At 43.8% G+C, this 25,812-nt stretch overlaps 1 protein-coding gene across 1 annotated transcript in view; it reads left to right on the forward strand.

Annotated features, from left to right (window-relative positions):
• Window positions 1–25,812, forward strand: part of RAPGEF5 (Rap guanine nucleotide exchange factor 5) — a gene marked incomplete at its 5' end in the record, with an annotated part of 141,059 nt that overhangs the window by 34,375 nt on the left and 80,872 nt on the right. Inside the window, 2 exons of the mRNA XM_081342998.1 lie at window positions 8,034–8,082; window positions 22,224–22,300. Of these exons, the coding sequence (XP_081199124.1) occupies window positions 8,034–8,082; window positions 22,224–22,300 (126 nt within the window). The remainder of the gene's footprint in view (window positions 1–8,033; window positions 8,083–22,223; window positions 22,301–25,812) is intronic.

Genomic DNA, 25,812 nt, shown 5'->3' on the forward strand with positions numbered 1-25,812 from the left:
TGGGAGACGTTTTGAAACGTTTTCAGGCATGTCTTTGAACAGTAAGAGATATTACTGAAGTTGGGAAATATTTTTAAATAATAGAATGTGAAATACATGTAGCTAAGGCATTGATGAGAATTTTTTTTCTCAGAGATCCCACTGAATTCAAGCCAGTGAAAGAGGAACTGGGCACATGCAACTTGTTTTCTGGACTGGTCTGCATTAGCTTATTACAACTGGAACATCTTTGCCAATTCTGACTTTAAGATCCTAAGTTCATAAAATATCTTTATTTGAGAGCACTTTTTTCAGCTTTCTCCAGAAGAGTGTGCAGGAAGGCCAGACATTAAACTATCAGATTCTTATCCATGGGAAAATAAACATTAATACCAAAAATTAGATCAAGACATCTGAAAATGACACTATGGGCCAGGATTTTTGTTGTACTGTTTGTTTAATTCTGCTGAACTGTTTGTTTAAATCAAGGTTAATAATTCAGCGCTTGTTCCATGCAAACTCCATGTAACAGTTAGGAGAATCTATAAGCAAAATCTCAACAGCAAGAGTAAAGAAATATCCTGAGCTATGTATCTTGTAAAAATGAGCCATTTTTTTTAAAAAAAATATTGTTTAAAAGAGATATCATTTTTTTCTGTTCATCAGTTGGCAGCATTAGAAGCCATGTGCGTCTGCCTACCACAAGATAATGTGCTTAACTTTCATGAATAAAAATTGCTTTCACCCTCATGTCTTCCTGCTCTTTTGGATTATGGTGCCCTTCATCCCTGATAGCTGATCAGTCATGCTGGTGCTGATGGAAATTGTAGTGTTTATTTTAAAACATGCTTGTAATGATCTCTTTGTTTTCAGATAGCTTTGAAATACACTTTTTTGCTTAGCATGTAAACTGAATTGTTTATTTTTATTGCTAGATCTGCCAGTAATGTCTTGTTAACAGAACTGAAGTATTGCAGACGTTTTCCCTTAATGCATCAGAGAAACACTTTATTTTGTAATTTTAATTAAAGAGATAGTCCTGCCAACTTTGCCCATTAATGCTTATCTTGCCACTCTTTTATTTTTTAAAAAAATAAAACTTCAATGCTGTCTTTGTTAAATTTATATTTTAGTCCTAATATGAAGAAAAAGCTAGATATAAATATTTTAAAATAAAATTGAACCAATTGAGGATGAACTTTTTTTCATGAAAGGCAAGGGCATAAACTGACATTGCATTCTAAAACTAAAGAATAAATTATTTAGCAATTATGCAGAAGAAACCTTTATATTTGGAATAGATAGAAGCAAAGTAGGCAATATAATGAGCACTTATCAGAGATCTGGAGACATCTAGGCTCAAAGATCTGGGGAACAGCTCATTGCCTATTCCTGTTGTGGATATTTATGCCAGAATTAGGCAGAAAGATTAAATACTGCAGAATGGACCAGATATTGCTCCAATAGAGCAGTGTTTTATAAGCTTGGCAACTTTAAGATATGTGGATTCAGCTTCCAAAATTTTTCAGTCAGTATCCTGATTGGAAAATTCTGGGAATTGAAGTGTAAGCATCTTAAAGTTTCTGAGTCTGAAAAACATTGCATTACACTAATCAGTACATTGAATAAAATTAGGGAATTGCTTTCACATCAGCCTAGGTTATTGTGAAAACAGTTGAATTGAATTGAATTGAATTGCATTTATTAAATTTATATGCCGCCCTTCTCCCTAAGGACTCAGGGTGGCTCACAATAATAAAAAGTTAAAAAAACATAAAATTCAAAATTTAAAAAAGAATTAAACAGGAAATGTAATAAATACATAACAATTAACCTAATAAAACCAAATTTAAAACTATAGTCAGTCCAGGCCCGATTGTTGGAACATCCATGTCGTCAGGTCATGGCGGAAGGACCGAAGGTCAGGGGCCATCCACATCTCTGGAGGCAACTCATTTCAGAGGGTCGGCGTGCCCACAGAGAAGGCTCTCCCCCCTGGGGGTTGCCAGCTGGCATTGCTTAGCCGACGGAACCCTGAGGAGGCGGACTCTGTAGGAGCGAACCGGGTGATGGGAGGTTGACAATGGCAGCAGGTGGTCTCGCAAGTACCCCGGGCCTAAGCCATGTAGGGCTTTAAAAGTAATTACCAGCACCTTGAATCGCACCTGGAGGGCAACCGGAAGCCAATGCAGCTTGCGCAGGAGTGGTGTAACATGGGAGTATCGAGAAACTCCCATAAGCACCCGCACGGCTGCATTTTGCACCAGCTGAAGCCTCCGGGTGCACCTCAAGGGCAGTCCCATGTAGAGAGCATTGCAGTAATCCAGGCGAGAAGTGACAAGGGCGTGGGTGACCATGCATAGGGCATCTCGGTCCAAAAAGGGGCGCAACTGGTGCACCAGATGGACCTGTGCGAAGGCCCCCCTGGTCACAGCAGTTAGATCCTCCAAGTTAAGCCATGAATCCAGGAGGACACCCAAGTTGCGGGCCCTTTCTGAGGGGGGCAATACCTCCCCCCCATCAAGAGAGATGGAACATGTTGGACAATACGAGATGCCAGTATCCACAGCCACTCGGTCTTGGAGGGGTTCAGCCTGAGCTTGTTCCTTCCCATCCAGACCCATACCGCCTCCAGGCACCGGGACATCACGTCAAGGGCATCACTGGGTTGGTTCAGGGTGGAGATGAACAACTGGGTATCATCCGCATATTGGTGATACCTCACCCCAAAGCCATGGATGATCTCACCCAGCGGCTTCATATAGATGTTAAACAGGAGGGGGAAGAGAACCGACCCCTGAGGCACCCCACAAGTGAGGGGCTTCGGGGTAGATCTCTGCCCCCCTGCCAATACAAACTGAGCGGTCCGAGAGGTAGGAGGAGAACCACTGTGGAACAGTGCTTCCCACTCCTAATCCCCCGAGCCATCGCAGCAGGATACCATGGTCAATGGTATCAAAAGCCGCTGAGAGGTCAAGTAGGACCAGGACAGAGGAACAACCCCTGTCCCGAGCCCGCCAGAGATCATCTACCAGTGCGACCAATGCTGTTTCTGTGCTGTAACCAGGCCTGAAACCAGACTGGTGCGGGTCCAGATAGTCCGCTTCATCCAGGAATTGTAGGAGCTGATGCGCCACAACACTCTCAACAACCTTCACTACAAAGTAAAGGTTGGAGACAGGACGATAGTTATTCAAGGAGGCTGGGTCCAGGGCAGGCTTCTTAAGAAGGGGCCTCACCACCGCCTCTTTTAAGGCGGAGGGGAAGACACCGTCTATCAATGAAGCATTGAAAACTGCCTGGAGCCAGCCCCCTGTCACCTCCCTGGCGGCTGAAACCAGCCAGGAGGGACATGGGTCCAATAGACAAGTTGTAGTGCTCAGTCTACACATGATCCTGTCCACATCATCCAAAGACACAGGGTCAAACTCACCCCAAATGGTATAACCAAGACCTGTCCTCTCCACTCTGCCGGATTCCACCCAGTCAGAGTCCAAACCAGCCCGGATCTGAGTGATTTTGTCCTGCAGATACTGTACAAATTCCTCAGCCCTACCCTGCAAGGGGTCATCCCTCGGTCGCTGATTAAGCAGTGAGCAGGTCACTCTAAACAGGGCGGCTGGGCAGTTATCTGCGGATGCAATGAGAGTGGAAAAGTATACACACTTTGCCACTTCCATCACCACTAGGTAAGACTTAAGATAAGTTCTTAGCTGTGTTCGGTCAGATTCGGATCTGCTGGACCTCCAACAGCCCTCTAGGTGTCTTTTACGGCGTTTCATCTCTCAGAGACCCTCAGTGAACCAGGGGGCCACCCAGGATCTGTGCCGGGTCAGAGGCCACAAAGGCACAACTCTATCCAAGGCCCCAGTAGCCGCCATCTCCCAGGCTTCTACTAGGGCCTTGGCAGAGTCGTGAGCAAGGGAAGCAGGAAATGTCCCAAGCTCTGTCTGGAACCTCTCAGGGTCCATCAGGCACCTGGGGCAGAACCACCTGGTCAGTTCCACCTCCCAGCGGTGCGGGGTGGCATACTGAAAGTCTATCTGGAGAAGAAAATGATTGGACCATGACAGGGGTTGGATGGTTAAATCCCCCCTACCCAGATCATTAATCCACTGTCCAGAGATAAAAACCAGGTCGAGTGTGTGTCCTCCATTATGGGTCGGGTCTTGAATTACTTGAGTCAGGTCCATGGCTGTCATGGAAGCCATGAACTCCCAAGCCAACTCAGATGCCTCACCCGCAGAAGGCAGATTGAAATCCCCCAGAACTATAAGCCTGGGGGACTCAATCGCCAACCCGGACAAGATGTTGAAGAGCTTGGGCAGGGCCGATGACACGCAGCTGGGAGACAGGTACATAATCAATAGGCCCAACTGAACTCCAGGACCCCACTTCAAAAGGAGAGACTCACACCCGCCTATCTGAGGGACAGTGGCCACTCACAGACAAAGACTCTCCCTAATAATAACTGCCACCCCCCCCACCCCTGCCCTGGGCCCGCGGCTAGTGAAGCACCCGGAAGCCCGGTGGGCATAGTTGTGAGAGGGGGACCCCCCTCTTGGCCCAACCAGGTCTTCATGATGCAGGCGAGGTCCATGTTCTCCTCCTCAATAAGATCATGTATGAGGGGAGCCTTGTTCACCATGGACCTGGCGTTGAAATAAACCAACCTGAGCCCAGGGTCCTGCAATCCTATGCCCTCGGGGGAGCAAGAAGAGCCATGAGGGTGGGAACAGGCAACTGCTTGAAGACAGTGGTGGCCCGTTCCCCAATTGCGATAAAGCCCTCTGCTCCCACACTCTCTGCCCCTCCCAATCACTGTCAAAATAGGAAGACCCTCCTCACTCGGAGCTGAGTCCACCCCCAAACCCCTACCCCCCCCCCGTGACCCTCCAATGGTCTGGACTGCTGTCTGGGTCGAACTCCCCCAAGTTCATTCTGGATCCCTTGGGCCTCCCCCCTCCCGGATCCCCTTAAAATTTTATATAAAAATCTTGATAAAAATCCCCTCATACTCCTCTTTGAAGCATGCCATCTCTCAGGGTCCTACAACCCGTCATCAAGAAAGTTATTGTTGATTTGAGTGAAAAGGAATGTTAGAGAAAAGGAGGTGATCATGCTGCCCTGGCACTTATTTTTTCTTAACTGCTTCTCCATACAGCATACTAATTTATAAATCAGAAACCAGTTAATTGGTCCTTCAGGTACCGTAGGGTTTCAAGTTCCATAATTCTTCACATTTTGCTATGATTGTAAAAGCAGATTGGAACTAAAGTTCAACAAAATCTGGAGAACCGCATAGTGGTCCAGATATAGTTATATCTGGGTGACATTAGGATTCCCAATGTCATTTAAAACTTTGAATCTTGAATGAGAAGAGCTTGGGGGGAGTAGGTGGAAATGGGGTTAGTGGGCTGATTGAGGGGCTTCAAATTCTGGAAATATTTTGACTGATTTGGTCCAGGTACTAGATGGCAGAGATTTTTGGGTTGTAGGGGGTGATGTAACCAAAGATGGGCTTTTGTGAAATGAGAAATGAGTGAAATGAGCTTATAGTTGTCACTAAGAAGTATAATGGAACACTGGGAGCAGGCTACCCTTGGAGAAGGAGGGTTTAATAGCTTTTACTAATCCTCTCCCTAAGGTTCTTAGTCTTCTTCACAAGAACCAGGATTCTGGCTTGTCGGTCGCAAAGGATCAGAATCATTCATTAAGTAGGGACACAGAAGATTTGTTCAAGCCTATACCCAAGAATCCAATCAAGTAAAGATCAGTGCTAAACTGGTGCTAGATAAGGGTCAACAGAATTCAGGAAGGATTGGACTTGGACTCTTTATGGGAATGTAACGACTCTAAGCTGATAACATAATTCTGCCTCCTAATTTGCTTGCTTTTCTCCTACCTCTCTGTTGCTATTGGAAAAAAAAACCCTCAACCACAATTTAATTGTGGATAGGAGGCTACCTCTGCTTTATATTACAAAAATCTAGAGGACAGGACAGTATCTCTAGGAAGTCTGCTCCTGGGGTTTCAGGTTTAGCATCAACTGAGGTCCGCAAATACAGTAGAGTGGTAGTAGTTGTGATCCATATGACTCTGTCAAGGCTGTTCGACCTAATTGCTGAGGTGATGATCTTGTTTCCCAGACTGGGGATGTTGGGACACATTAACCAAGCTTCCCTGGTGGGGAGTCTGGAGTGGGCCAGACAACTAAGGGCCAGATGGAGCTTACATATGTGAGCAGGCCATTGAATTTGTTCTTTATCATGGATAGTTCACACACAAATGGCTGTGGAGTTTAATGTACAACTTCCTCTGCTGTGAGGAAGGATCTGTTAGATCAGTCTGTCCCAGATAATTAAAAAATTACTGTTTTTTCAGAAGGTGCTTTGGGGCTGAGATTCTGATGAGCAGTTTGGAGGAGACCATGATCATTAGTTAAAGCGACAACTAAGGTGCTTGACCTATTGCAGTAACTCCCTTCTCATGGACCCATTACAATTCCTTGGTTGCTGTAACTGGGAAGCTCAGCTACTTGAAGTTGCACAGGGTATGGCTAGCCCAGTGGTGGGATTCATATATGTGAACAATTGGTTCTCTGTGTGGATGCCGCTTCCAGAAGTCCATTCTGGGCCTGGACAACAACAAATAAGCTACCAGTTCTGCTGAAGTGGTGCAAACCGGCTGAATCCCACCACTGGGCTAGCCCCATACTCTTCTCCTTCCCTTCTTTTAAGCTGCTCCTCTTTCAGGGTTCAGAAAAGCAGTTAAGACATGATTATTCTATCCAAAGTGCATGCTGTGTTTGAACATATAAATGGCCGGACTTGTGTTTTTGTACACATTTCTTTTGCTATATTTTTTGATTCTGTATTTAGGTTATTTTATGGGTGAGTTTATTATTGTTTTTGAGGATGGCTTTTGCTTGGTGGTATTTCTGATTGGAAGCTGCCCAGAGTCTTCAGGGAATAGGTAATATACAAATAAAAAAAATGCATTTGTTTGTTTAAACTTCTCCTATATGGAATCAACAGACTCAGCTTATCAAAAGCACTGAGTCATTTGCTAAGTTAAATACTGTTAACCAATAATAATCTAAATGTAAAATATTAATTGAATTGTAACTCCATAAACTAAAATAAATTAATAGTGTGTGAGTGATGTGGCTCTTCAAGATGATCTTTTTGCTTCTTTCTTTTGCCAGTTCAGAGTCTACTTTTGGTTAAGTACATTTAAAAGTCCTTTTTTCTAAGTACTTATTTCTTGATGAGTCAGACTGAAACCTGTAAATAAAGGAAATGCATGTTCTCTCCAAACAATAGAAGGGCGAGGAACTGTTGAATGAGAACAGCTGTGTTGAATAATGCCAAGTTAGTTCAAGAGCAGGAAATAACTGCAAAGGTTGCACTTTTGGTCAAAGATAGTTTATTTCAGTTAGTTAAAATAATATGTAAATGTTGTACATAAGGCAATGGATGATGCTAAGAGATCAGGAAACTGCTAAAAGGGTATATATTAAAACATTACAATCCTTTATCTTTAGACTTTCAAATTTCTTCACAAGTTAGGCCAGTTTGAGTTGCTTATTTGTGAAATTTATGTTGGAGACACTCTTCTATTTATCCTGGCTTAATCAAGGTTGTTGATGAGTGACCTCTGAGAAGACATTTGATGAAATGAGGGAACTCTGTGTGCCAAATGTGATGAAAATTGTAAATTTTCCCCACATCTTACCCAATTTTTTTTAGATTTATAGCTTGTTCACAACCTTGTTGAAGTTAGCTAATACTATTTAGTTAATACTATAGTTCAGCTCTATTGCATCCAATGGAGCATACATTTCAATAAATATAATTAGGCTTGAAGCTGAACTCCATTCTGGTTTTGGAAAGAGCAAATTCTATCTTCTACTGTTTCTTGTATAGGCAGTAGATAAACAATGTGGGAGTTCCATTGGTATTTAACCATGAAACAACATAAATGGTAAAATAAATTTATGTGTTTATGTATTCTATCAATATATTTATAACACAATTTTCTTGATGTGCTAGGTGCAGAGAGAACTGGCAGCTGTTCTTGCTATGAAAGCAAGAAAATCAGGTGAATATACAAAGTTTTTGACTATATACAACATTGTTGAATATAATCACAGAAAGAAAAAACAGAACCGATGCTCTGAATATGACAAAAAATATTGCTGATATTTGACATCTGAAATGTATGAAATATGTCATATATTTTTCACTTTTCATTCATCCAATTAATATTTACTTGATGTATTTGCTTGCTATATTTTAGGTAGTCCTCATCTTACAACCAAAATTGAGCCCAAAATTTTACAACTTTCTTGCCAAATGTTTGTGAATCTGGCTTCTCCATTGACTTAGTCAGAAAGTAATAAAAGGTGGTCATCACATGACCCTGGGACACTACAACTATCATAAATATGTTGCCAACTATTGAAATTTTGATCAAGTAACCATGGGGATGCTGCAATGGTTGGGGTGGGGTGGGGTAAAAAATGGCCATAAGTCACTTTTTTCAGTGCTGTTGTAATTTCAAATGGTCAGTAGATGAATGGTTGTAAATCAAGGACAACTTGTTTTATAATATTGATTTATTCTGCTTGCCTGCATTTGTATACTTTGTAAATTAGTACATTGTCTTAATTTGAAATACATGATTCAGTTTTGAAGGTGCTGTTTATTTCCATTGTTTAAGCTGCTTATCTAAGAACCAAAGTATATTTTTCAAAATTGCCAATATTTACCTTTGTAGAAGTTGTCCAAAGTAGGAACTCTGGGATATTTGCTGTTGGGAAAAACCTTGTTTTTCTATGAAGAACAGGATTTCTTCTAATTTCATGTCAACTTCCCTCCGCCCTGTGCGTTCCCACAGAGAGGGCCTCCTCAGGGTGCCACCGGTCAGAGAATGTCGATTGGTGGCCCCCAGGGGGAGATCCTTCTCTGTGGGCGCCCCGGAACTATGGAACCAGTTACTAGTTGAGCTCCGGACGGCGCCCGATCTTCGCTCCTTTCGCCGCGATCTAAAAACATACTTGTTCGAACAAGCCGGCCTGGCCTGAGGGGGGATTGGTGGGGTTTTTTTACTGTCATTTTATTGGGGTTTTTACTATGTATTAATTGTTTTTTAGTGGGCATGTATTTAATTACTTTTTAACTTTTGTAATTCTGTGTTTTTATTCTTGCCCTGTACACCGCCCTGAGTCCTTCGGGAGAAGGGTGGTATAGAAATATTAATAAATTAAATTAAATTAAATTTTCAAAGGAAAAGCTGTTAAAAATTTGAAATGGATAGACAAAAGCAATGCCCATTTCACAATTAGGTGAAAGCTAAAAAGAACGAGCAGCATGAGATATTTGTATCAGTTACGTTTAGAAGCAAATTTGATTTTGAATGGTTGCTGAACCAACAGTTGTAAGTTGAGGACCATCTCTATTTTTGTACACATGTATTAATTTTAAAAATATGAAAATTTGAGACGAAGGACAAACATTCAACCAATGAATGGTGCTAATTCAGTAATCTTGTTTCCCTTTTCTGTTTAACTATCTACTCCTTATTTAATTGCTTAAATTATTTTCAAAGCAATCCATAAATCTCACAATCCCAAAACCATTGTTAAGCTTTTCCTCTGTGGTTTTCTGCTTGGATTGTTAATGGTATTTTGGAAGCTATGTGATAAATACAATTTGCTAGTATTGTAATTTTTGTTTGGTGCTTTAGTAGTGAGCATAATGCCTAACATACATATTTGACATGGCTGGTGGGAAATGAGATATTCCCATATTTTTTATTCAGGAGTACATATAATTTGAGCTATAGAATAATTGGAAAATTCAGTTTAAAGAACCTGGTGCTTTCTGGATAAATTAGTCTCCATGCTAGCTGTAAATTTTATAATTCAACACATTCAGAATATGCAACATTGGGGAAAGCTGTGTTATCTTTTTAAAAACTTTGAGTCCTTTTCCTGTATGAGTCAGTGAGGGGAAGCTTTCTCCAATTAACATTTCCAACAATTGATTTGCCTTGCATTTTATGTATCAGCTTTACGAAGTAGTTAGCATTGATATTAATTGTTCACTCTGTAAAACCTAAAGAAAGGAAGTTGACACTTTCCTTGGCTATATTGTTCCATTCTGTTTGACTGCAGAATATATTGGGCATAAGTAATTAGTCTGTGTTTAAAATTTTTATCTCTGAAGTCTATACTAATACATTTAAGAATTGCTTTGTATAATATAGCAGAACTGTGTTTTTCTACCTAGTTCCCTCCCAGTCTAGCTTATCTGGATAGTAATGTTAGGGAAGGCCATTGTGGGAGACTATGGATTAAATTTTAATACTGGGATAAACACAGACGCATAGAGAAATATATCCTGTTCTTGAGTGAAAGTACCCAATATTCCTTTTATACTTGAATATACATTCTTCATGTATTCAGTTCCAGGTTACTCTTTCTGCTAAAAGTCCCTCTATGTTTTTATAACTGGTTAGCAGTAGCATCCACAATTTCTATGCAGGGTCTTTAATCCTAATATTGAAACCAAATTTAGAATCTACATATTGAAAAATGCTTTTGGAACTAGAATCTGGACATAAACCCATGAAAGATTGCCTGCATAATTCAAGTTTTCCCTCAAACATACTACAACCAATTCTGATAATAGACAAGGGCATACTCTTGATTTCTTCTTTGAATCCATTGTAAACCATCTTGTGGAAGTAAATTTAATTTCAATTCTGTTTTACATAGATTTCAATTTGGCATAAGATTTTTCTCTGCTAACCTAATAAAAGTATAAGCCAATAATGGAATTACTATGGAGTAATCTTAATTTTAACTGAAAGAAATAATACATGATTATTATGCATCAAGTGAATCTTCCATTATGGACAGAGAAGACTATTCTTATTGAAGAAATCAAATAAATCTTGCTTAGCAAGAATAGCAATCCATTTTGTTAGTAAAACATGTTGTGTATGTACATAGTTGCAAGCAAGGGATTTTGCAGACTGCACCAGAGCTAGGTTTGAGCGGGAGATTCCGGTGCAATCATTGGCTGCAGTTAGCAAGAAGCGGGAGAATAAACACCTCTGATTGGTTACAGTTCAAATAGTTCCACTATAAAAGGTTGCAACACTTGACAGTTGACAGTTGACAGTTGTGTATTCAATAAACTCGTTCATTGCAAAAACCACTCTGAGTCCTCGTCTATCAGAACAAAACAATTGGCGACGAGGGTGGGATAGACAGAAGACCAGAGAATCGGCGAATTGTTGCGCAAAGGCGGCAGATTCGAAAACGAGTCACAGTCAACCGGCGGCCGCGGTGAAATAAATTCTCCGAATGGCGCAAATAGGGTCCTTGAAGGAATTCGACCCAAACTTCCCCGAGGATTGGGAAGAATACATCGGTCAAGTGGAAGGGTTCCTGCTAGTAAACGGAATCACCGACGACCGGAAAAAGGCGGCAGCATTATTGACAATTTGTGGCACACCGGTCTACAGAATCGCTGTTGGACTGTGTCAACTGCAACCAGTCTCTAGCGTGCCTTATGCCGACCTTTTAGCCAAACTAAAGGTCCACTTCACCCCCAGGAGGTCTGAGCTCTTTTGGCGCCGCATCTTTGAGAAAAGGAACCAGAGACCGGGGGAATCCATTCAAAAATTTGTCGCTGCCGTCAGGGAAGCCGCAGTACGGTGTAAATACGATAACTTAGAGATAAGAATTCGGGACCGAGTTGTACTGGGCTTGCGTGACGAGCAGCTTCAAAACAGGATAATCGCCAAACCTACCAGCGATCTGCAGGAGGTGATAGACGAACTCCTAACGTACGAGTCTACCGGGTATCGCGACCCCCCCCGCAGTAGCATGGCAGCGGCGTCCGAGATCAACCAAGAGGGCTATGTGGACTGCGGGGAGGTGGACCAGCAGTGGGAAGACGACATCGCCGAAGTCTCGAGGCGATTCGGAAAATTGGCGCCAAGATCGCCCAGAAGTGAGGGGCCTGATCCAAACCGCCGACAACAACCCGCAACTCCGCAAAGACAGGCGACCGCGGCACAACGACCATGGAGGGACACCGCAACCAGACCGAGAGACAACGACAGCCAAAACCGGTGCGGCAGCTGCGGAGGCAACCATCCCCGAGCATCTTGCCGATTCCGAAATGCAAAGTGCAGGGCGTGCGGGAAGACGGGCCACATCCAGGCCATCTGTAGGAGCCGCGCTCGGGACAACCGCCTGCACGAAGTCGATGTGTGGCCCGAAGGTAGGGTAACCCCTTACTTTAGTGGCAAAGAGACCCCTAGTCCCCGGGTTAAAATTCCAAATCTAGGGGAGGTGGCGCGTGTCTACCGCCGGAAAAAAGGGAAAAACAGCAATTTTCCAGAAGGAAAATTAAAAATCATAGTCCATCTGCAAGGGGTTCCTTGCAGAATGGAAATAGATTCAGGGGCTTCAGTGTCAATAATCTCCAGTGAAACCCTGGAGAGGATTGAACAAGTAAGTGGAAGGAAAATTCCACTTAGTTCCACAAAAATTCAGTTAACAGACTTTCAAAAAAGCCCCATAAAAATAAAAGGAAAGGTTAGCCTTAGAGTAAAATTTAAAGGCTTTAAAGGGGTCTTAGATTTAATAGTTACTGAGGGGCATAGGACTAGCCTAATTGGCCTTAACTGGTTCCCAGCCCTGGGCATTTGGGTAGGGGGAATAAATTCAGTAATTAAAAATAAGACCCTCGAATCAGTCTGCAATGAATTTGCAGACGTATTCGATGGGTCTTTGGGTAAATATAAAGGGCCCCCGATTAAATTTAGGGTTAGGCTGCCATTGCAGAACCCCTCCACAGACTTTTAGATAAGAAGGCTCCTTGGCAGTGGCAGAATAAACATAGAGTTAGTTTCCAAACGTTAAAAGACATTCTTTCCAGCCAATCAACTGTAACCCACTTTATAGAGAATAAACCCATTTACCTAGCGTGTGATGCTTCACCTTATGGTGTGGGGGCCGTGATCAGCCATTTAGACAACCAAGGGATACAAAGACCAATCGCATATTACTCCCGGACACTAACCAAGGCCGAGAGGAATTATGCGCAGATTGATAGGGAAGCGTTGGCAATTGTGGCAGGAGTAAAGAAGTTCCATGACTACCTTTACGGTAGGAACTTCACCATACTGACTGACCACAAACCCCTGTTGGGACTGTTTACCACAGATAAACAGACTCCCCAAATTATGTCACCCCGAATGCTGAGGTGGTCCATTTTCCTCTCAGCATATTCATTTTCCCTTCAATACAGACCGGGCAAAGACATGGGTCATGCTGACGCCCTGAGCAGGTTGCCCTTGAACATCACTGAGGATGACCCTGCCCCTGCGGGACAAATCATGTCCCTACAGGACATCCCAGACTGGCCCTTAACAGCTAAAGATATAGCTGTGGCAACAAACACTGACCCTACTTTAAAGAGAATAATGGCCTGGGTTCTAAGTGGGTGGCCTAATGCCAATCCGGATGCCCAGTACATTCCATATTTCAGAAGGAAAGATGAACTGTCAGTTCATTTGGGTTGTTTATTGTGGGGAAACCGTGTGGTTATTCCTGAAATTCACAGGCCACCCATTCTATTAGAATTACATGAAGGCCACCCAGGAATAGTACGCATGAAGGCGTTGGCTAGGAGCCACTTGTGGTGGCCTGGGTTGGACAACAACATTGAGGAATGCGTTGCCAATTGCCATCTGTGCCAACGCTCTAGGCCAGAACAACAACACATTCGTACGCATAAGTGGGAGTTAGCGAGGAATCCTTGGTCCAGGATTCATATTGATTTCGCTGGACCATTCCAAGGGTTAACGTTTCTGGTGGTTGTTGACAGCTTCTCTAGATGGCTAGAGGTAGTACCAGTCAGTTCTACGACTTCTGGTAGAACAATACAGGTATTAAGGGGCCTCTTTGCCACTCATGGGTTACCGGATGTAATCGTGTCTGATAACGGGCCACAATTCACCTCTGTTGAATTCCAGGATTTCCTCAAGGCCAACTCGATTAAGCACAAGACATCAGCACCCTTCCACCCATCCTCCAACGGCTTGGCAGAACGTAATGTGAGGACCACAAAAGACGCTTTAAAAAGGATCATCAGAGGTGACTGGCATCAAAGACTGGCCGAGTTCTTGCTGACCCAACACACGACCCCATGTACTGCCACGGGCAAAAGTCCAGCTGAAATGAGGTGGGGAAGAAGACTAACAACCAAATTGGACAGATTACACCCTGACAGACTTCCAGCAAGCGCTGAACCGGACATTCCTAATAGAACATTTAAAGTGGGGGATCTAATTTGGGCTAGGAACTATGCACCAGGGGACAAATGGTTTCCAGGGGTGGTCACTGAAATTTTAGGGCCCCTGTCATACTGTTGTGACTCAGGGCCAGCCTGTGGTTTCGGCAGCCGGCTCAGAGGTGTCGGATGACTCAGATGAGGGGGAGGAGGACCGTGTGGGAGACGAACCGGTTGATGATGGCGTGGAGGCTTGGCAGAGTTCCCAGCCGGGGCCCTCTTCTCAGCTGCGTGAGCCCGATAGTGCGGAAGATGATGACCCACAGCTGGCCCTGTTCAAGGACGCCCGACGCAGGAGGCAGTCGAGCAGGAACAAACAAAGAAAGAATGTGGGACTCCTCGGGAGGAGGCACAGGGAGACCACGCCCTGAGCTCTCTATAAAAGGAGTGTTTGGGGAGGGGCTGGTTGCTGAAAGCAACTTTTCCGCTTGAGAAGACAAGCTCTAGTGTTTTTGTTATCTGCGTAATTAAATCTTGGCAGAAGCCTTTTAGCCTTGGACGCTTTCCAGTCTCTTCTTTTGAATAGGGGTTTGCTAGAAGAGGGCTGGTTCAGAACAGTTTGCTTTCAGCCACCCACCCCTTATTACTACGATGGAGCAGCTTCTTGCCGAGAATGCCCAGCTCACCCAGCAACTCACTTTGCTGGCAGCTCAGGTGGCACAACTGCAAGCTCAGGTACATGCTGCACCCCCACCCAGGAGGAAATGTCAGATAGCTATGCCGGATAAATTTGCTGGTAAACCAGAACTGTTTCCTGCCTTCCTGGGACAATGCCAGCTTTATATCAGCGTGAGAGCAGCTGATTTCCCCACTGACCGAGATAAGGTGGGATTCGTGTTGAGCCTTCTGTCGGGAGATGCAGCTCGTTGGGGCACGCCTCTGTTGGCACAGCCTAGCCCTTTGTTGGATAACTTTGGGGGGTTTTGTGACCATATGCGCCTCATGTACGAGGACCCGATTAAGGCGCAGACTGCCACCCGACGCCTGAAAGCTTTGAGGCAGGGTCAGCGCCCTCTACAGGCCTATATCAGCGATTTCCGGCTGCTTAGCCAGGATTCCGCCTGGAATGAGGCTGCGCTCGTGGATGCCTTTCAGGATGGCTTGTCAGAGGAGATGTTGGATGAGCTGGCCCGCGTGGACATTCCCTCAGACCTGAATGGGCTGATCCATCTTTGTCTGCGGATCGATGCCCGGCTGCAGCAGCGTAAGAGTCGCCGTGCCACCCCACAGACCCCTGCCGCCCCTGTTGTGCGTGAGCCCCCAGTCCAGAGGGAGGAGCCAATGGAGCTGGGTGCCGCCAGGTCCCGTCTATCGGTGACGGAAATGGACAGACGACGATCGGAGGGGTTGTGTTTTTACTGTGGGGACCCTGGACATTTGGCTGCTTCTTGCCCGAAGAAGCGTCAGCGGGCGTCTGTGACCAAGCCTGCCCCGAGAAAGTCCCCTGCTTTGCTATCGGGAAACGGCCCGAGCCCGATCTAGACGGTGTGAAAGATCGGGCGACCCACAATGACCACGCCGAGCGACGCCGTTCCGACGGTGCCTGTGAACCTCCACGGCATTTGATTCTGGAGGCACGACTGATCCTTCCTGGCAAGCCAGAGGGGATTCCGGTCCATGCCTTAATTGACTCTGGGGCTACCACTAACTTTATGGATTCGGCCTTTGTGGCCAAATGGGCTGTTCCCCAGTGTCCAGTGGATCCGCCCATGCTTGTGGAGACCATCGATGGTCGAGTGCTCCTGTCCGGGCCTATTACGGCCGCCACGCAACCCGTGTGTATGGCCATCAGTACCCATGTGGAGGCCATTCAGTTTTACGTCACTTCGGATCTGCACTTCCCCGTGGTCTTGGGACTGGCGTGGCTCCGGGCGCATGATCCACAGATCTATTGGTCTCAGAACTTGGTCACCTTCCCAAGTTTGCAGTGCGTGGACCACACCCGCCATATCTGTGCCGGCCAGGTGGAGGGTTCCTCAGGGGTTTCCTTGCCTCCCGAACTGTCCGACTTTGCTGATGTGTTCAGCGAGTCAGAGGCGGACCAATTACCCCCGCACAGGCCCTATGACTGTTCCATTGATCTAGTCCCTGATGCGCCTCTCCCAGTGGGGCGTTTGTACTCCATGTCGGAGCCCGAGTTGGCTGCATTGCGGGACTTCCTGACAAAGAATTTGGCTCGTGGTTTCATCCGGCCCTCGTCCTCGCCAGTGTCTGCGCCCGTGCTCTTCGTCAAAAAGAAGTCGGGCGAGTTACGGCTTTGCTGTGACTACCGGAAACTCAACGCCATCACGGTGCGTAACCGCTACCCGCTGCCCCTCATCCCCGAGCTCTTGGACCGACTCCGGGAGGCTAAGATCTTCACGAAACTGGACCTGCGTGGAGCTTACAACCTCGTCAGGGTTTGGCCGGGTGATGAGTGGAAGACGGCGTTTGGTACTTGCTATGGACATTTCGAGTACACGGTGATGCTGTTTGGCCTGACCAACGCCCCCGCTGTGTTTCAGCATTTTATGAACGATATCTTTCGGGATCTGTTGGACCAGTTTGTCGTGATTTACCTGGACGACATCCTGATTTACTCCCCGTCGCGTGAAGCGCATCATCAGCATCTCCGTCAGGTCCTGCAGCGCCTCCGGGAACATCGGCTGTTTGCCAAGTTGGAGAAGTGCCAGTTCTACCAGGTGACCATCGATTTCCTGGGTCACCGCATTTCTCCTGAGGGCATCGCCATGGAGCCGAGTAAAGTCGAGTCGTTGCAGAGTTGGCAACCCCCGCGTCGCGTGAAGGACGTTCAGCGACTCCTTGGATTTGCCAACTACTATCGGACATTCATCCCTGGCTTTGCTGCCTTGACAGCCCCCCTCACCCGGCTCCTGCAGAAGAAGACTCGGTTCCAGTGGAACGCCCCCGAACAACAGGCGTTCCAGGCTTTGAAGGACGCCTTCATGAAGGAGCCCATCTTGAAACATCCCGACCCGCAATGGCCGTTTGTCGTGGAGGCGGACGCCTCCGACATTGCCATTGGGGCCGTGTTACTCCAGGCAACGACGCCCAGCGGTACCCTTTTCCCTTGCGCGTATCACTCTCGGAAATTGAACCCCTCGGAGCGCAACTATACCATCTGGGAGAAGGAGCTGCTGGCCATCAAGGCGGCGTTCGAGGCTTGGAGGCATCATCTGGAGGGGGCGCGGCATCAGATCGAGGTCCGGACGGACCACAAGAATCTGGAAAGCCTGCAGACCGCTCGGAATTTGAATCAACGCCAGATCCGGTGGTCCCTCTTCTTTGCGAGGTTTGACTTCCGGGTGCGGTACATACCAAGCGGGCACAACCAGAGAGCGGATGCTCTGTCCAGAAAGCCCGAATACACCCGAGCGGAAGACAAGCTTCCGCCCAGGACAGTGATCCCCGTCGAGTCTTTTGCTGCGGTGCGGGAGCCGGTGGATATACGGGCTCGGATCCGGGAGGCGCAGCAGCAGGAGGCGTGGGTGGCTCAGCGGAAGGAAGAGGTGGGGCCAGATTCGCCTTGGTCGGTCGCGGATGGACTCCTGTATTATCGTGACCGGCTCTATGTTCCAGGAGGGCCACTCAGGGGACTCGTCCTCAGCCAGTGTCATGATAACCCGGCTGCGGGGCATTTTGGCCTGTTCAAGACTCTGAACCTGGTCTCCCGTACCTTCTGGTGGCCCCGAGTCCGACACGATGTCCAGTCTTATGTCACCTCCTGCATTCCTTGCAGGCAGGCCAAGTCAGCGACAGGGGCCCCGCCTGGTTTACTGCAGCCCTTGCCAACACCCAAGAGACCCTTGGGGGCTGTGTCCATGGACTTTCTGACGGATCTACCCCCATCCTCCGGCTTCACGACAGTGTTTGTGGTGGTGGACATGTTGACCAAGATGGCGCACTTCATCCCCTGTCGCGGCTTACCGTCAGCTCGCGCCACTAGTCGCATGTTCATCCAACAGGTGTTCCGGCTGCATGGCCTTCCCGATAGAGTCGTCTCCGATAGGGGGGCCCAGTTTACAGCCCGCTTTTGGCAGGAGTTGATGCGGGCGTTGGACATTAAGGTTTGCCTCTCGTCCGCGCATCATCCTCAGACCGACGGGGGTACCGAGAAGGTCATCGGCATCTTAGAGCAGTATCTGCGCTGCTACGTTAACCTGCAGCAGGACAATTGGGTGGACTATTTGGCCATAGCCGAGTTTGCCTTTAACAACTCGCAGCACACCTCCACGCAGATGACACCGTTCTTGGCCAACGTGGGTTATCACCCCCGGTTTTTCCCCCTTTCTCCCGTGGACTCATCGGAGCCGGCAGCGAACGAATTTATGGCGGAGTTACAGGCGATCCATCGGTTGGTGCGACGGCAACTGGAGAAGGCCAAGGCCGACTACAAGAGGTTCGCCGATCGGTCGAGAAGGGATACGCCTCCACTATCGGTGGGGGATCGGGTCTGGCTGTCCACCAGGAACCTACCATCCACTCGGCCGGCGAGGAAGCTGGACCACCGTTACCTTGGACCGTTCCCAGTCGAGGCCGTCATCAATCCGGTCGCCTATCGTTTAACTCTGCCACGTTCCCTGCGCGTGCACCCCGTCTTCCATCGGTCCTTGTTGGTCCCCGAACAACCGGCCTGTCCACTTCGCCACCTCCCCCATCAGGAACTCGTGATGGAGGCAGCACCCCCGAGTACGAGGTCGCCAGCATCCGGGATTCCCGCTGGCTGAAAGGTCGCTTCCAGTACCTGATCGAGTGGAAAGGGTACGGGCCGGAGGACTTCACATGGGAAGACGCGACCGCCGTTCATGCCCCTGCGTTGGTGACTGCGTTTCACGAACAGTTCCCATCCCGACCGCATCCGGATCGGCAGACCCGGGGGAAGGGCCCTGCGGTGCGGGATAGTGTTGTGACTCAGGGCCAGCCTGTGGTTTCGGCAGCCGGCTCAGAGGTGTCGGATGACTCAGATGAGGGGGAGGAGGACCGTGTGGGAGACGAACCGGTTGATGATGGCGTGGAGGCTTGGCAGAGTTCCCAGCCGGGGCCCTCTTCTCAGCTGCGTGAGCCCGATAGTGCGGAAGATGATGACCCACAGCTGGCCCTGTTCAAGGACGCCCGACGCAGGAGGCAGTCGAGCAGGAACAAACAAAGAAAGAATGTGGGACTCCTCGGGAGGAGGCACAGGGAGACCACGCCCTGAGCTCTCTATAAAAGGAGTGTTTGGGGAGGGGCTGGTTGCTGAAAGCAACTTTTCCGCTTGAGAAGACAAGCTCTAGTGTTTTTGTTATCTGCGTAATTAAATCTTGGCAGAAGCCTTTTAGCCTTGGACGCTTTCCAGTCTCTTCTTTTGAATAGGGGTTTGCTAGAAGAGGGCTGGTTCAGAACACATACACTATTGAGGGGGAAGGGAATAGGGTCTGCAAGAGACACATAGACCAGTTGAGGAAGAGAAATAGTGGGTGCGCACCAGAAGAAGGGGATCTAGGCATATTTGGGGGGAACACTACACATGGGTTCTGTGATAACAACCTGCCAGATAGTGGGGTTGCTGATTTGCACAACAACTCAGTCCCGGGTAACCTCCAACAGCAATATAGTCAGTATGATTGGGAAATACCCCTGCGGAGTAGGCCAGGATCAGACAATATTCTAACACAACCAAATCCACGAAACAGCAATAGGATAGTACCAGAGCCAGTTAATCAAGAGCACGGGTCCAATGGAGACAATCAGCCAAGCAGACAATCCGGTAAGGGTGTCCTTAGCAGTCAGGGCAATAGATACCCTTCTAGAATCCATAGGCCACCAAAATACTTGAAGGATTTTGTTCAGAAATAACAACAACTGGGGGGTAAGGGGTGTTGTGTATGTAAATAGTTGCAAGCAAGGGATTTTGCAGACTGCACCAGAGCTAGGTTTGAGCGGGAGATTCCGGTGCAATCATTGGCTGCAGTTAGCAAGAAGCGGGAGAATAAACACCTCTGATTGGTTACAGTTCAAATAGTTCCACTATAAAAGGTTGCAACACTTGACAGTTGACAGTTGACAGTTGTGTATTCAATAAACTCGTTCATTGCAAAAACCACTCTGAGTCCTCGTCTATCAGAACAAAACAAAACATACCCAGAGTCTTTTTGAAAAAACCTTTAATCCATTACTTGTTTTATGTTAAAAATCTTGAAGGAAAATGCTTCTTGCTGCCCACAAGGGAATAATGAAATAAAAATAAGGAATAGCATCCTGATCTCTTAAGTGGCTATTAAAAAATCAGCATCCTAAATTCCTTAGGCTTATGGAGATTTGAATGCATTTGAATGCATTTGAAATTACACTTCAGCAAGCTGATGTTATTTAACATTCTACCTTGTATTTATTAATGGATGATAAAGCAAAAAACGTAGGTATAAGCAAGGTGTAGCTGTAATAAAATTGACTGAATTCTTTGTTCTTTGGTTACCCTGTATGTGCATTATTGAATTGATGTATGGCTCTATCTATAGTTTTTGCATTCCAGTTATAAAAATGCCTTCTTTTGCTTTCAACAAAGCACTGAGCAGATTCTTTCTGTTGCCATAATAGGCATTTTTATTAGAAGTCTTATGACATCTCAAAGATTCTGAAGAATTGCTACAGGAAAGTTTTCTAGAGTATTTAAATTTTAAGCATTTGTACAATTCAAGATTTTGAAACAATTTTAAAGGCATTTTTATGGGCTACTGAAGAGAAGGTTTGGCAGCTCAGAGGCTTCCCATATTTATTCCTATCTGCATTAATCAAACCTGGGCCTATATATGAGTCATTTGGAATGTGGTTTAAAAAAAGAGTACATTCTCAATTCTGAAGTAAAAGAATTAAACAAAACTGTGAAGTATTTGGCTGTAATTTTTTTTTAAAAAATATTTAATAAATATTACACTTGCTATCTCATATGCATATGACTCTGAGTGGCTAACAATGATTAACAGAAACAGGATAAAATAACCATTTCTTTTTAAAAAACACAATATCAGTAGCATAGAATAACTGCTGAGAACATTCAGTACATCCAAATCAGTCATAAGACGGATTCGTTCTTATGTTACAATCCCAGTCAAGAAGGCAAACCCAGGTTTTTAATGCCTCGCAAAAGATGACAGGGCAAGAGCAAGTCTAACCTCAGGGAACGTGATGTTCCAAAGGACGAACACCAGGGCACAAACATTGTCTTCCTGGATCCTTCAAGATGGAAATGCCTAGGAAATGAGATGCAGACAAGACCACCTGAAGGAGTTCCTGTAAAGATAAAAAGAGGGGAGATTTAAAATAAGGCAGGCTCATAGCTTGGGGGGGAGGAGGAAGGGGGCTTCACTGGCGACTGAGAACAACAGATTTTGTCCCAGATTTTTTCCTGGTGGTTAGTACTGCCCACTTATGAACCTGGTAGTGATACCTCACTGTTTTAATTTTGTTTTTCTTGTTTTTTATTTTTTTTTACTTGTGTTTTGTCATTATTTTACTGGAATGAAACTTAATAAATTTCTATGAAATATCTTTTTAGTACCTAAATATGTATCTATACGAGTGGTCTCTCTGGAAGAAAAGTAGAATAGAAGCATAATCAAATACAGTAAATATTGCTTGTACTTTCTGTTAATTCTACAAATTAACAGAAATAACATCAGGAGGTTATTTCTACACTACTACAGTTACATACTAAACTATAATTAGCTAAAATTGTAATCAAAATATTTCTTGAAGATGATGAATTATATTGAATGTGGTAGTAAGAAGTTGCTTTTAAAATTGCTGGCAGGTATATAGATAGAATGTTAGATTTTATAGTTCCTGTTAAAAGCTCTTTTATATCTCTTTTATTTTCTTTTTCTTTAGCAATGAATCAAAGTTATGACATCTGCAGTGGAGAAGCAATAGTGCAAAAAAACCAGAAGGATATCTGTGATTTACAGGTAGAGAATGATTACTCATACATAATAGAGTTTTGGGAATCCCCTTTTTATAAATGTCATTTCTAATACTTGTATACTACCCCACAGTCCTCCTAGACATAATATACAAAACTACATGATTTTGTTTGGGACTTTCTGCTATTTAAAGGTCTAACCTCTTGGAAATAAGGTGTGTGATTATACTTCTACATTTATCCTTTTACATAGATGAATTTGTAGTACTGTCATATTCTGATTTCTTGAATTAAGGTGAATATAACTGAATTAATACATTATATAACTGAATTAATACATTATTTTGGGGCAATAAAATTTGCAGTTGTTTTAGGAAAAGCTTAAATCTCTTTAATAATGTAAAAAGATAAAGGTTTATAGTTTAATTCCTGAAAAGTAATGTAAAATTTGGTCCTGGGTAGACACTTGTGCCCAAGGAACAAACTTTGGTAAGGTTCGTATTGAGATATAGTCTGATGTTGGTAAAAACATATGTCCCTATCAAGTGGACAATGCATTTCTATTGCAAGATGGTAGCTACCTGTCCATTCATGCAAGAAATTGCATCACTGCTATTTTTCTGGAATTTATCCTACCTGCTTAATAAGAACATTATTTTAAAAAATTGAGAAGAAGAAAAATGATGTGACTTTTGTCATTTGCCAATTCCAGCAGTGTTTCTTTTTTTAAAATATTCCTTCTTCAAACCTTATTGCATTTATTTTTATGTAGCCGGCTGACTCCACCACTAATTAAGATGTGCTTTTGAATTAAAGGACTTGGCAACCTAGCCCTTGAGGATATGGATAATTTCCCCTGTTGACTGTTTAAAATTCAATAAACTGGAGACAAATTATTATTTGATGTATGATAGCTGCCTTCAACTTGATGTTGAATTGAGATGAGCAGATGGAGTGGATTAGGCCACATTAATTCACTATTATGGGAGTTGGCTCATGTTGTTTGAAGAAGGCTGATGACAGTAATTGTAGTAACATTTTATAAGATCAAACCTGATGCATCATAACAGACTGTGTTGATTGTTTCTGCTTTGGGTAAGTACTATTTGTGAAGTTCTCAGTATTAGTAGAGGGTAGCTTAACTCTTTGGTCCTTCTATTTAATGATAAGTACCGGTATGTTTAAATATGTTTTTAATTAATTGGTTTTAATATATATGCACCCTGATTTGCAGATCAACTGGGTGGCCATATAAATTGAATATATGAATAAATAAATACACGTTTGCAATTTTAATCCCTCTCTTCTGTAACCGTACTCCTTACATCTGGTGACTTTCAATTGTGTTGGTCCAGAGCTTCTACCAATCTATCCAGGAAGGGCAAAATTGGAATAGCTATATTAGGAAAACTATAAATAAGGAATAGCATGCTATTAATTTCAATATATAATGAATATTTTAAATTTATAATATTCACTAAAGAACAGTTGACACATTTATCATTTGGTTGCACATCATGTCCAGACTATTAGGTTTGGTTTTTGTTGTTGTCCATATTGAATTTATATAAATGCTTATTTCAAGGTTTTGTTGTTCAAGATTTAAAAACAAAGGAATTCATTAAGTATTCATCTGCTCTAATAAGCAGCATGGTAACAAGATTATGCGAGTGAATTACAAAAAACAAAAGTACCAGTATTTCAATTTCAGTGAATCCAGACATTTAATTGGTCTGAAAACTACTGTGAACATTTCACAAAACTGGCAATATGCATATTAGCTAATACACCATATTTTTTTACTTTATAGAAATTATTGGGTGTTAAACTGAGATGAAACAGATAAGACCAGCACAAGGCCAGATATTAATTTGCATATTTGGCCATTTGGTAGCACTAATGAATGTATTTTTCCTGTAAACAAAATTATTATTGAACACTGTTTACAAAGTAATAATTTATCAATTGTGTATGTAATCATTCTGTTCAATAAGGCAGTAGATTTTATTCGTTTGCCAAGTGTGAATCAGAATCCTAATATTTTTTTTGCTTCTCTAAATTTCTCATTATGTCTCAAAGTGTCTTACCTGACAGAACAATACAGAGGAAGCTGAATTTATAGATTACACTAATAATAATGTTGTTCATTTGTATCTTATGCTAAACCATTGTATTTAATAGTAAGCCTAATACACCAAGCTAACCAATTCTGATTTATTTAATAAAATATGCAGAAATAACTGCATGGTTTACTGTCATGTAGGGTTTCTTTTGTTATACAAATAGTTACAAAGTGATAAATGAGCATCTGCAAGTTCATAAATGGAATGCAAATCTCAAGGTTAAGGAAAACTGAGATTAGTGTTTTGTGATTTTTATTGTAGTCAGCAGAGGTTTTGAAGGTCTGAGTGTAAAGCAAGAATAGTTCTGAGGACAAAAAATCCTTTTTAGTGATATTAACCTTAAAGGGATGACAACAATTTTTTTCTCAGTTTTCTTTAAGAGATTCAATTATTTATCTTTATATCACTTTTGACTTATTCATTTATTAGTGATAACTTTGCTTTTAAGAATATAATTTTCTGAGATCATTTTACTATAATTAAGATAACAAGATTTTGCTGTGTGCTATAGAATTACTATACTGTAGTATTCTTTTTTTCTTTTCAAGCCAGTTTGGCCTAGTGATTAAGGCTCCAGACTACAAACCAGGAGACTGTGAGTTCTAGTCTTGCCTTAGACATGAAACCAGCTGGGTGACTTTGGGCCAGACACTGCTTCAGCCCAATAACTTCACAGAGTTGTGGCTATGGGAAACATAGAAGGAGGAAGTCATATTAGATACATTCACCACCTTGTGTTAGTTATAAAAATAATAAAGATGGGATAAAAAAAATTGAGGAAGAAATCTATCCTGTTTCAAGTGTTCTTCACAGATTGTTAGGACATCTGGTTTCTTCAATATAATTAAAGCTTACATTAATGATCATGCAGTTAGGTGACTTTGAACCACCTCTCCTTCAGCCTCAGAATCTATTCAAGTGCTATTAATTTTTATTATGGTATAATTAGTGATTAAAAGCAGGATAAAGAAATAATGGATAAATGTAATCTTGTAGGGAATGAACTTGTAGAAAATCTATTTAAAATGTTCATTTTTTCACTTTATAATCAAAATATTCAAATTTTCACTTTGAAAAACAGGTAACCTTCACTTAGTAATTTGGACAGGAGTTTTGTTGCTACATGATGTGGTAATAAAGCATGACATGTGACTGGAGTGCTTAGAGACAGAAACTGCTATATTTCTGGTTGCTGTCATTAAGTGAATATTTGCCAGTTACCAAAGTTAGGATGTCATATAGTCCTGCTTGAGACCTCCCATTGATTTCCCCATTCACTTTGCTTGTAGGAAGTTGTCAAATAAGGTTGCAAGTGTCAATTACATGACTACAGGATTATGTCATAATTGCAAGATGGGCACCAAGTTGTAATACATACATTCTGCATTGTTTTGACCACAACCATTTTCCCTTCGTCCTACTTAACATAAACATC

The sequence above is a fragment of the Vipera berus genome (genome assembly GCF_964194415.1).
Source record: "Vipera berus genome assembly, chromosome: Z".
Classification (NCBI taxonomy): domain Eukaryota; kingdom Metazoa; phylum Chordata; class Lepidosauria; order Squamata; family Viperidae; genus Vipera; species Vipera berus.